This window comes from Erpetoichthys calabaricus, chromosome 3 (assembly GCF_900747795.2).
Source record: "Erpetoichthys calabaricus chromosome 3, fErpCal1.3, whole genome shotgun sequence".
NCBI classification, from domain to species: Eukaryota; Metazoa; Chordata; class Cladistia; order Polypteriformes; family Polypteridae; genus Erpetoichthys; species Erpetoichthys calabaricus.
The window spans coordinates 229,708,928-229,721,863 of NC_041396.2; the positions used below are offsets into that span (position 1 = coordinate 229,708,928).

At 38.9% G+C, this 12,936-nt stretch overlaps 1 protein-coding gene across 2 annotated transcripts in view; it reads right to left on the reverse strand.

The window, feature by feature from the left end:
• The window catches only part of adgb (androglobin), a 225,479-nt gene that overhangs the window by 62,152 nt on the left and 150,391 nt on the right, over nucleotides 1-12,936 (reverse strand). For both annotated transcript variants that reach the window (XM_051924853.1, XM_051924852.1), the window contains exons 24-25: nucleotides 12,241-12,375; nucleotides 9,885-10,038 (exon numbers count right to left, since the gene is read on the reverse strand). In XM_051924853.1, the coding sequence (XP_051780813.1) occupies nucleotides 9,885-10,038; nucleotides 12,241-12,375 (289 nt within the window). The remainder of the gene's footprint in view (nucleotides 1-9,884; nucleotides 10,039-12,240; nucleotides 12,376-12,936) is intronic.

The window sequence follows — 12,936 nt, forward strand, 5'->3', positions numbered from 1 at the left end:
AATCAGAACTTTATCTATTTTTATTTATTCAATATTTATCTATATATTGATATATTCATTTGTATAAAGAGCTTCTGTAAAAAGCCATATTTCTCCCTGGGGACAAACAAACACAGTAGTTAGTTAGTTTGTAAGTTTGTTCGCTTTCTGGTAGCGCAGCTTTATATACAGGGTGGAATGTGACCTGCAACTTTTTATAGGAACATTTTTTGTAAAATTTTGTTGTACATGGTACACAGTACTTCATCAGGTACCACAATATAAAGGCAATCGGTATCTTTCAAGAGAATATTTTACCAAACAAATTATTTTTAAAGCATTTTGAAATGCTTATGTATTGTCTTTTTCCAATGTACATAAAAATATTTTATCAAACATGAAATACTCATTACACATGAATATTGTATTCTCATATTTTATTTTCAGACCTAATTTAGACCCCACCAATTAGTTTCTCTATCAGAAACATTTTCAGTTTGACCCTCAGGGTTATACCGTATGTCTACTACAGTGTCATACATGTTTAGTTGGTCACAGCCAGTGATCTGTGAATACACCTGCACTGAAATTTGTCATGCTTGGACCATTAAGATGGTCCTTATGTTAGTAAAGATGAGATTCAGGCATGAAAATGCATTTTCACACTCTGCAGTTTTTGGCCTAATAGTAAACAGCATTTTCAAAACCTCCAGTATATCTGTTAGGAGTCCAGTGTACATATCATTCAATGGCAAGTATCATATTTTTTTATGAGATTCCTCTCTGTGACTGCATAACACAAGATCGTTTTTTAAAACTGTATCGCCCTCTGATTTTGAAAGGTTAATTTCTATTTACTATACCTGAACACTTGAACATTTGTGACAGGAGCATTGTTGGAACATTCCAGCTACCACATGCGATCAACAAGCTGCTGAATATTTCAGGTCATTTTCTCAGTGGCAGTAAGCCATGTCAGCTAAACAATTACCTGCTGCATCAGTGTACATTTTTGTTTTGAATTTGTATGTTAAATAAATTACTCTGCACTGCATCAGCATTTGTTAGATATTTCAGGCTGACTAGTAAACAGTACAATATTACTGTGCTTTCTCACCACTTCAATCTTTCTGGATGCTCTCTGCATAAAACACTGTACATTCTCTAACTTGGTTATGATGTGCTCCCCTCATTGCAGTCATTGCTACTTTCCAGAATATCATCCATATTTAACCTGCTCAATAAGTTCTTTTCTATTTATTTCTGTCATAATGCTGCTTGGAATTATGATCCCTTTCATTTGTAACTGGTATTGCAGCAGTAGTGAAACGGTTTGCTTGTCCTCTTCTCTGTTCTTTTCTTTTTCAATTCCAGAACAAAGTACTGTATGCATTAATTATTACTTCATTTATATCATGGTAAATTATGAGAGGATAAGATTAACTTTTGGAATTCTTACCCCCATTGCCTCTGTTAACGCTGTTGTTTCTCTAGCTTGCTTTATATTTATAGACTTGCTGCACAATTTCACTGTATTTCTGACTAGTGTGTTTGTATATGTATGTGTGTGTGTGTACAGACCCATTAACCAAAGGAGGTGAAGGAAGAGCGAGTATGACAGTCTCATGAGTGGGTGACGTACATGATGATGCATTTCAAATACTTTTGCATGTCTTCCTTACACTATGATGACCTGTTGTGTCATATATAGCCTTTGTTTAACATTCTGGCACCCGCATATCCACCCTTCTCTCAAAATTCATAATTTAAGATACATAGCGCCATGCCTACATAATTCAGTGTGGAGCACACAGAGAAAACCCAGCATGTGTCACTGTATCTGACATCACTTTGCTGTGTTGCCCTTGCAAACAGTGAGGATGGATTAGGTAGAAACCAGGCTTTAGATGGAGGTTACGGCAGTCTGGCACACTACAACTGGCTGTCTTTAAAAGTAACACCAAAGTTAATATCGTAGAAGAAGAATTGGGACTTTTTTTCCCAAATTTCTTTGGATTAGGAATATATTGCTCGGACCAAAGATTCAAAACATCTGGTGGTTCGCTGGGCTTTGTGTGTCTGTACTTTGGTTGTCCAGAATTAAAAAGTGGTAGTCCTGGGCATCCGGACTACTGATTTGTCCAACCCTGCTGATTTTATCTGACTTTATCTTTGTCTTTCCCTGTTATAATAGACTGTGGACTCTCCAAAGGTAAGCTGCCGACTGGAGTTTTTGCTTTCCTCTCCTCCGTTGCCATCTACCCATAGTTCAACAATTAATTGTTATTACTGGGCTCCATTTAAGTTAATTAATTTCATAAAAATTTGTTTCCTGTCTGTTTATTTTAACAAATCTGTGTCTTTATGTAATTGGTGATTTGTAAAGTTTGTATTTGTATCTAACTTATGAACAGAACTATACACAAATCAACTACAGTAATCCCTCGCTACATTGCGCTTCGCCTTTCGCGGCTTCACTCCATCGCGGATTTTATATGTAAGCATATTTAAATATATATCGCGGATTTTTCGCTGCTTCGCGGGATTCTGCGGACAATGGGTCTATTAATTTCTGGTACATGCTTCCTCAGTTGGTTTGCCCAGTTGATTTCATACAAGGGACGCTATTGGCAGATGGCTGAGAAGCTACCCAGCTTACTTTTCTCTTTCTTTTGCGCTGACTTTCTCTGATCCTGACGTAGGGGGATTGAGCAGGGGGGCTGTTCGCACACCTAGATGATACGGACGCTCGTCTAAAAATGCTGAAAGATTATCTTCATGTTGTGATCTTTTGTGCAGCTGCTTCCTGAAACGACATGCTGCACGGAGCTTTGCATACTTAAAAGCTCGAAGGGCACGTATTGATTTTTGATTGAAAAACAAACTCTGTCTCACTTTGTCTGCTCCTGACGGAGGGGGTGTGAGCTGCCGCCTTCAACAGCTTTGTGCCGCGGTGCTTCACATACTTAAAAGAAAAACAGCCCTATTGATCTGTTTGCTTTTCTCTCTATCTCTGTGACAGTCACTGCTCCTGACAAGCACTCCTTTGAAGAGGAAGATATGTTTGCATTCTTTTAATTGTGAGACGGAACTGTCATCTCTGTCTTGTCATGGAGCACAGTTTAAACTTTTGAAAAAGAGACAAATGTTTGTTTGCAGTGTTTGAATAAAGTTCATGTCTCTCTACAACCTCCTGTGTTTCTGCGCAAATCTGTGACCCAAGCATGACAATCTATATATATAATTCACTAAGCCAGGAGACAAGTAGCCGACCATGGAAAGCACGCCGGAAGGGGCGTGGATTCACTAAACCGCCGACAAGTAAGACGCCAATGGCGCACGCAGGAAGGAGCCACGGCCATCAACTCAGACCATTGGATACGACGAAAAAAATCACAGTCACGCCCACCAATTCGGACGCGACGCCTCGAAAAACATGCCGTCATTTCTGTTTGTCTGTGCCACATTCCGCTTGCAGCTCTGAGCTACGTTGACTTTTCATTAGTCAACCTCAGTGGAATCTTGGTTCACACAGAGGCAGCGCGAGAGACAGAGCCGCACACACACACACACACACACACACAGAGGCAACGCCAGAGAGAGACAGAAGCATACACAGGCAGCACGTGAGAGAGAGCCACGCACACAGACAGAGGCAGCGCCACAGAGAGACAGAGGCACACACGGGCAGCGCAAGAGAGAGCCGCGCAATCCTTTAAAACTGAAGTTAAAACACAATGAAGGAAGCAGTCTTTAAAAATCAATAAGCCCTGTGCCTCTTTTTCATTAGCGTCTCACCTGCTTCAGGCCCTGCAACAGTCCTTCTCTGTGCCTGACTCCACTACTGTCAGTCGCCTGATTAAAAATGGCCTTTTCAATGTGAGCTATGGACCCGCTATACCACAGGAACACATTGCCTTCGAGCCTGCTCTCGCGCACTCTAACGTACCGGCTTTCTCTCTCTCTCCTCACTCACACACTGCACAGGGGAGAAATGCCCGAACCACGAGTCTACACTGTGAGTGCGATGATTATTTATTTAAAAATGGGCTTTTGAAGGGGAGCTGTGGACCCGCTATACCACAGGATCACCTGTGACATTGCCTTCACATTGTTTTCCTTTTATTTATAATCCTGTTGAGCAGATCAGATACCCAGGCAAACAACACTGAATAATCAATAGCTCCAACTACTTTGCCCGCCCCCACTCCTCACCTGAGTCGGTTTCGTCTCTGTTCAGCAGTGTTTCCCAAACTCGGTCCTGGTGAACCCCTGTGGCTGCAGGGTTTTGTTCCAACCAGATTCCTAATCATTAATGCCGGTGAAACTCATCCGGGATAAGTCGGTTTTTCAAACGCAGCCGTGTAGCAGATTAGTCTAGCAAGATGTAATAATCCGAGATGAATGCGTGCCCTCGCGCTGAGTGAAAAGCCAATATATATTGAGTCTACAAAACATGATCACCAAGTCTTTGATAGGCTGCAACAAAATGATGAAAGAACGGGCGCATTTTTTTCACACAAGCTGAGTGAGTGGGTGTTAGTTAGTTAATTAGCAACTCGAACGATTAAAAAACATTGAAAAAGCGGCGCGGATTGGTTTGCAGCGTGTAAAACAGTTTGTTTGTTGCGGATAATTTGCTATCCACACAGGGACGAACCGGGAAGTGAACCCCCAATCTTCCACTGTCTCCTTACTGCAAAGCAACTGTACTACTACACCACCACAAGGCAGTTAAAGAATGCACCGGGCCACATGTTCATTTTTTCCCCTGTGCTTAAAAGACATTAAAAAACTGTTTCTCAACTGTGACTCCCGAACAACTCAGTACGCGAAAAGCGGCCAGAATCGCAAACAATCAAAACTCTACGTGACTCACAGGTAGTGATGGGCCGCTCGATACTCAGGTTTCGACACTGTGTCGAGCTTTCGAAGCACTGCAGATTTTAATGCTTGATCGAATAATGACATCTGTGATTTAAGGATTTCACATTTTCTTTCTCAAATGTGCTTACCTATATCATGGCAAAGTACAGGGATAAACCTTTATTTTCTGTCTACTCCGTTTTAATTAAGACAGACCAAACAAAACATTTAAGGCTATTAAATGTGATTTCAAGAAAAGATCAGGGTTAATTATAATACTAATAACAGGAGCGATTATAATGACACAGTGCAAAAGTAAATACTAATTGAAAGAGCCGCGAATGCATGAGGTGAGTCGTCTTATTTTGTTTAACTCTTGCTATCGTATAGTGCATTCTGCCTGTCGGCATTAGTTATATTTATATTTTTTAGACATCAGACACTAGAAGCTACTGACGAACCCTTCTCTTCGTTGTCAGTCTGTAGCTACGAAAAAATAAAAGCAATACGACTTTTAACAGACGTCATTGAAGTGTATCATAAGTTTCTGTAACGTTAATGAAAATGGCCAGAAGGTGTCACGTGACAGGTGAGTGTCAAATGCTTCGAAGCTTCGATACGATTTCCTACACAATTGCTTCAAACGTGTTGATGCTTCTCAAGGCTTCACCCCGCCCATCGCTACTCACAAGTTACTGAACGAGAAATCAGCAGACTAGCATGACGAATGGGGCGTAATGGGCGTCTTTCCCCTCTCCTCCGGATTTTTCAAATGTTAATTTTTTCCCTGTGCTTAAAAATCATTAAAAAACCGGCCTGATTATGCGGCGTATGGTACGCCGCGGGTTAGCTAGTATAAAAATAACCATATAAACATATGGTTTCTACTTCGTGGATTTTCTTATTTCGCGGGTGGCTCTGGAACGCAACCCCCGTGATGGAGGAGGGATTACTGTATACTGAATTGAATTAGGTGCCTTCCAGATGCCAGTTTGTTCTTGGTACTCTCAATACAAATCATCAGCTATGTTAACCAGACTTTAGTATTTTAATTTTATTACCAGAAAGCCTAGTTAAATGTTTTGCTTTGCTTGATTTTGAGAGCTGCAGAAAGACACAGTGGGCACCATTGTTACACAGCAGCTGAAGAGTCTTTAGTGAAATTTTTAATTGATAGAGTTCTCATCACATCTCAGGCACTTTCTGGAGAGTCGACTGTCCTCCACAAGACATGAATGTTAGTTTGACTGACCATTGTACGTGAGTGGGTGTGCCCATTGATGGGTTGGCATCAGATAAATCCTGACTCGGCATGGTGATGTATTTCAAAAGAAATGAATAAAATAATGACATTCACTTAAAAATAGTTTCCAGCTTTGGTACAACTTTAGGAGATATAATTAATTAACATAAAATAGCCTACAGTGTATTTGGAGGTTTATCTTTCAGTTTAGAAACATATCAATTTAATTTCTAAAGATGATAACAGCCAATTAAATCTAAACACATACTGTCTATTTACTCTGGACCTTTTAATTATTAAGTACAATTGTCTACAGTAAAAGTGTGGAAGTTGAGAAGAATCCTGATGGGGTGCCTCTTCTAAAGCTGTATTATACTGCTTTTGTACTTTTTAAAGTGTCATCTTAAATCAGTATGCTTTGCCGGCTCCTGCAGCTTCAGGGTGTTCTGCTGCACCAATGTCAGTGCCGATGACATTTCTGTGGTGTCATTTTTTATGGATTAAAGGGACAACTTTCTTTAATCTTAAGATGGAAATTCAATGGATTTTGCCATAATCAAACACATAAATATGTCAGTTTTTGCGACCTTGCTACATTTTCTTGTGCCTGAAGTTCTTCTGGGAAAACAGTTTAAAACCTTTCACACCCACAATATAGCCCAGGCAATGGTCCCTATTTCCCAGGCTTAGCACTGAACCAAGTAGGTAAGGTGTTTTACACTTAACAAGAACACTCACTGATTGTTGCCATTGCATGTTCACCCACTATAATGCACTATGTGCACTTCCAGTAATTGCTTCTGCATAAGTTAAATTTTACATTTATACAACTTGACGTATCATGTGGTTTCATGTGGGCATCCTCAGATTATTTTTTTCTTCTTTCCACATCTATTCATGTCACAAAGTTAATGGACTTCAGTGTGGGTTAACTGTCATACAACCCAGTTGGGAGATTTCACACTGCGTAGTGTTACAACCCACTGTTAAAAATTCAATTGCAATACATGTGAGAGGTTAAGTGTGAAAGGAACCACAGATGACATTTAGAGGACTTTGTAACTAGAGTGCTCTTTACTCTGACCAACTCAGTCACATGGGAGAATATGATGTTTGCTTATTGCTAGTATAAGTTTGGAGGATGTTATTGTTATTTTGTTTTCATTAAAAACTATAAAATTAATCTCTGATGTAAGAAATAGGTACAGTATATTATGAATAATTATATTAAACACCATGTGTGTGAAAAGTGCCACTGTAATACTGGAAAGGGAACTTAACAAGATGGCCACTGATTAAACAGTCTGATATATACAGTATATATATATATATATATATATATATATATATATATATATATATATATACATACAGTATATATATATATATATATATATATATATATATATATATATATATATATATATATATATATATATATACAGTACATATATATATATATATATATATACTGTATGTACTGCTCAAAAAAATTAAAGGAACACTCTTTAATCAGAGTATAGCATCATGTCAATGAAACTTCTGGGATATTGATCTAGTCAATTAAGTAGCAGGGGGGATTTTTAATCAGTTTCAGCTGCTTTGGTGTTAATGAAATTAACAACAAGTGCACTAGAGGGCCAACAATGACCCCCAAAACAGGAATGGTTTAACAGGTGGAGCCTACCTGACATTTTTCCCTCCTCATCTTTTCTGACTGTTTTTTCACTAGTTTTGCATTTGGCTACGGTCAGTGTCACTGGGTAGCATGAGGCGATACCTGGACCCTACAGAGCTTGCACAGGTAGTCCAACTTTTCCAGGAAGGCACATCAATATGTGCCATTGCCAGAAGGTTTGCTGTGTCTCCCAGCACAGTCTCAAGGGCATGGAGGAGATTCCAGGAGGCAGGCAGTTACTCTATTAGAGCTGGACAGGGCCGTAGAAGGTCCTTAACCCGTCAGCAGGACCAGTATCTGCTCCTTTTGACAAGGAGGAAGAGGATGAGCACTGCCAGAACCCTACAAAATGACCTTCAGCAAGCCACTGGTTTGAATGTCTCTGACCAAACAATCAGAAATAGACTTCATGAGGGTGGCCTGAGGGCCCGATGTCCTCTAGTGGTCCCTGTGCTCACTGCCCGGCACCATGGAGCTCGATTGGCATTTGCCATAGAATACCAGAATTGGCAGGTCCACCCCTGTTGCCCTGTGATTTACACAGAAGAGACAAGGTTCACCCAGAGCACATGGGACAGATGTGAAAGGGTCTGGAGAAGCCGTGGAGAACATTATGCTGCCTGTAACATCGTTTAGCATGACCGATTTGGTGGTCATGTGATGGTCTGGGGAGGCATATCCATGGAGGGACACACAGACCTCTACAGGCTAGACAGCGGCACCTTGACTGCCATTAGGTATCAGGATGAAAATGTTGGACCCATTGTCAGACCATATGCTGGTGCAGTGAGTCCTGGGTTCCTCCTGGTGCATAACAATGCCCGGCTTCACGTGGCGAGAGTATGCAGGCAGTTCCTGGATGATGAAGGAATTGATACCATTGATTGGCCCCCACGCTCACCTGACCTAAATCCAATAGAACACCTCTGTAACATTATGTTTTGGTTCATCCAACGCTGCCAGGTTGCACCTCATATTGTCCAGGAGCTCAGTGATGCCCTGGTCCAGATCTGGGAGGAGATCCCCCAGGACACCATCTGTTGTTTCATTAGGAGAGTTTCCCAATGTTGTCAGGCATCATACAAGCACATGGGGGCCATACAAACTACTGAGTACGATTTTGAGTTGCTGCAATGAAATTTTGGGAAAATGAATTAGCCTGCTGCATCATTTTTTCCCTTTGATTTTCAGGGTGTGTTTGAATTCAACCCTCTGTAATTTGATAATTTTCACTTCCATCAAACGATGTGGCATCCTTTTGTTCCAATCACATTACATAGTCCATATCACTATAGATATCCAGCAGGATTTTTTCCCTTTGAGATCTGATGTGTTTTCATAGTGTTCCTTTATTTTTTTTGAGCAGTTATACATATCATTCATGTTTCGTTTTTTTAGCTTGTGTTCATTTTTTGGTGCTGGTGTGTCCACTGTAACTTCATTTTCCTGTTCCTAACAATCACATAATAAGGTGTGGTCTTCTAATAATGTACCTCTTCTGCTTCAAGGCAGCATTGTGCATTCACATATGCCCTTGTGCACACCACTAGCTGTAAAGAGCTGTCATCAGAGTTTCAATAGCTTTTCTGTAAGCCTAAATGAGTCTGGCACCATTCTCGTCCGACTTCATTCATTTACAAGGTGTTTTCTCCCACAGGTCTGTCAATTGCCGGATGTATTTTGTTTATTGAATCATTCATTGTAAACTCTCAGGACTGCAGTGAATGAAAATCCCAGAAGGGCAGCTGATTCCCATATCTGGCAGCAACATTCACAAAGCTACTTAGATGACGTGTCTTGTCCATTCTAATATTTGATTAAACAACAGCTAAAACCTCTCAGCCATTTTTCTATGCTCTCTCTCTATGTATATTAATTCAGCTACTTTCATGTTTCATATTTAACTTAAACAGGGATGAGTATTGTTTCTGCTAAAGCTAATGAGCCAGCTATCATTATGGATAATTAATATTACTGAACAACATCAATATTAACATATTTTCAGTGAAGAGCTTGGATTCAAATGTCCTTAAGTGTGATAATCATAGTTATGTTATGCATGACCTTTAGAGTTTGTACTGCACAAAATCAGATTTTTTCATTTCAAAGGATTATTACCTTATTTTTCTTATAAAGATGAGGTTCTACTTTATGGAAGATTCTGGGTACTTCCTGTCCTGTCTCATTGTCTGTCACATGAAGAATGCAGGCTGGTATATCGCAACTAATAAATGACATTAATTCTGTGTCTTCTGGAAAATAAAACACTTCCCTTTAAAGTGATTGAAAAGGAAAAAAAAAGAAAAACAAATAGGTTAAAATGTTATGTAAATTATTTTAAAATACAATTATAAAAAGCCTCCTCTGAAGTTGGGGAATATGGGGAATGTGATTGGCATAGGCCTAAACATGTTTCTAGGTCTTGATATGATTTTTGTCCACTTATTTTCACATATCTGATTCCAAGTTGCTAAAATGTAATATTCTGATATTTTAATGTACTTCCCTAATTTTGCATAAACAAATAATTATGCTAAGTGAATTTAGATTAATAATGGACAAAACTAGAAACAAAAAAAAGTCTGAGTACTTCTGCAGGACACTACACATAATGATGGTAAATTATATGTGTTTGTACCTGTAAGCCACAATAATAATAACTAAAATATAGCCCAATACATGACAAAGAAAACAGCAGATACAAATTTAAAACATGACTTAATTTTAGTTAAATTTACTTAATAACGTTAATTGCCAAGTATGGTGGTACAGTGATTTGTGCTGCTTCTAAACAAATCCACAATCTGGTTGTTGATCATGAAAAGAGAGTTATCCAGTGTCTACAATGGATTTCCACCCATGTCCTTGCATGCTGGCTTTCAAACTGGTCCTGAATGAGTTTAGGAGTGAGTGTGTGAATGGGCTCCATGATGGACTGGCAGGCCAGTCTTGGTAGGAGCCAAGTGCAGCAATGCTTGCATAGGCTCTCAGCCCCCATGGCCCTGAACTGGGTCAATCAAGTTTGAATATTTTATGCTATACTGGTAAAATAACATCAAGAAATGATAACCAAAATATAGTTAAAAGGTACATTTCTTTTTTTATTATTCTGAGTAACTTTATTAACTGTTCAGGACCTAACAACATTTTTGTCTAGGTGTGGTGGTCAGATCTGTCCCTTTGTGCTAATGATGTGGACATGCAGGTTTAGTGATGTCTGCCTCCCATGTAAGCCACCTTGGCCAAGCAGCTAGCTGTTCCCATGTTGCAGTCACTTCTTTTGGTGTTTGACTGGTACACCGTGACTGGTGAAGCCCAATTATTTTGAGCAAAAAATGATGCCTGTTCTACTATTACATTTGTTCTTCTTAGCTGGTGTTAAGCTTAGCTCTATTTATTTGATCCTAATTCTCATGTACAAGCAGGTTTTCCTTTGATGTCAAAGTCTGAAGCTATTCTGATTTAACCTTTAAGAAAAATCGTTTAAGTTTTTACCATCTGAAATATGGGCAATGCACAAATGTAACCGCACAGATATAACAAAGCAAATTAATTTCAATTAAGGTTTCCATTATAAGCACCTATTAAGAGTGTATATTATAAAATATACAAGAATGCTTTTTCATATAATATAAAACAATTAAAAATGACAGCAACATAAGCGTCCTATTATTATTATTAATTTCATTTTTTGTTAATAGTATAGTTAAAATACTTGTATATTGTTAGTAGCTGGTTAATAATGGATACCCAAATGTGTAGTCGCACAATATTTACAGTATATTGCTTTTGTAAAATTTCTTTAGACACAATATTTGTGTTTTTATTCTCATTTTTTATTTGCTGTCCAAGCTTTCTTTGCACCAGTGGTATTAACCCCTCATACTAATAGCAGTATGGTCTACAGGCAGTGATAATGCTTTCATAGCTCAGGGAGACCAAGAGATGAAACCATTCCATCTTATTCAAAACTTAACATTTCAGCAGCATAGCCAAAGCCATCTCATCAAAAGATTTACTGCTTGTACCTGTAATATTATTTATTCAAATTTCTGTTGTTGCCCAATCAAAGATGGCTGACTATGCTTGATTTAGCACAAATTACCACACCTTATTACAAATCGTTAAAACCCTTTCAGCTCCTTCGTTTGGTATGCCAGTTGTGATAGAGAGGCAATACATAATTTCCATGGGCAGCTTCTTTCAATCCATGTTTAGTATCATGATGTTTCAAGTGACACAATTTTGCCTGAAGACAATGTTAATGTTTCTTTATCACTCTTTGCTATGTAGTCATACCACAACCACTGATCAGCTTTGAGGGTAAGTATACTGGCCTCTCATTAGAGCCAGCCTTCTAGGCACCCATGGTGCTGGCCTCTCATGAATACTAGCAGTACATTTGATGCCCTCTGAATCCTTTGTGGGAATGTAACAGATAAAAAGAACATAGAATAGGATTGGATCCTCGTACCTGAATACAACAAACCATGTGTTCATCGGTTGCTCAGGATATGTTACTGAATACTCAGCAAAGCACATTGTGGTCCACTCATCTTGGTAACATGGGTAAAGCTGAACAGACTTTATGTTGCTATTGAAAATATGCCTAAAAAAATGATGTTAATGATTATTGAACATTTTTCATACTTATTTCAGGTAATTAAGAAAAGAATGTGTAATTATTCAAAGAATTTATATTTATATTTTTAGACAAGGATGAGAAGGGTCTTGAGTTATGGTGGGTTGCAGAAATTCCGCAAATATGAAACAGCACATAAAATCCTCAAAAGTATTTCTTCCAGCTGAATTTCAATTAATTTTCATCTAGCAACTTTTGACATTCATAGAAGAATATTACTACTTCACACTACAGACTGTCACCCTTTTCAATCATTTAGTGATTTGATGTGTGTGTGTCGCCTTATGTAACCGGCAGACATGCAGTAAGCTCAGTCACATGTAATCAGTTCGATTGGCAGCTGGCTGCTTAACTAAGTGGCAGAAACCACAACTTTTGTTCAGCACATCTCTGCTGAGGAATCAGTCATCAGTTGGTGGTGGCTATTCATGCCATCATAAAATGCCTTTTCTAACTCTATGAGGCATTGTACCATTGTCACAAAGTGTAGAATGTTTAAGCATAAGTGATTCATTGTAGTTATTTCTG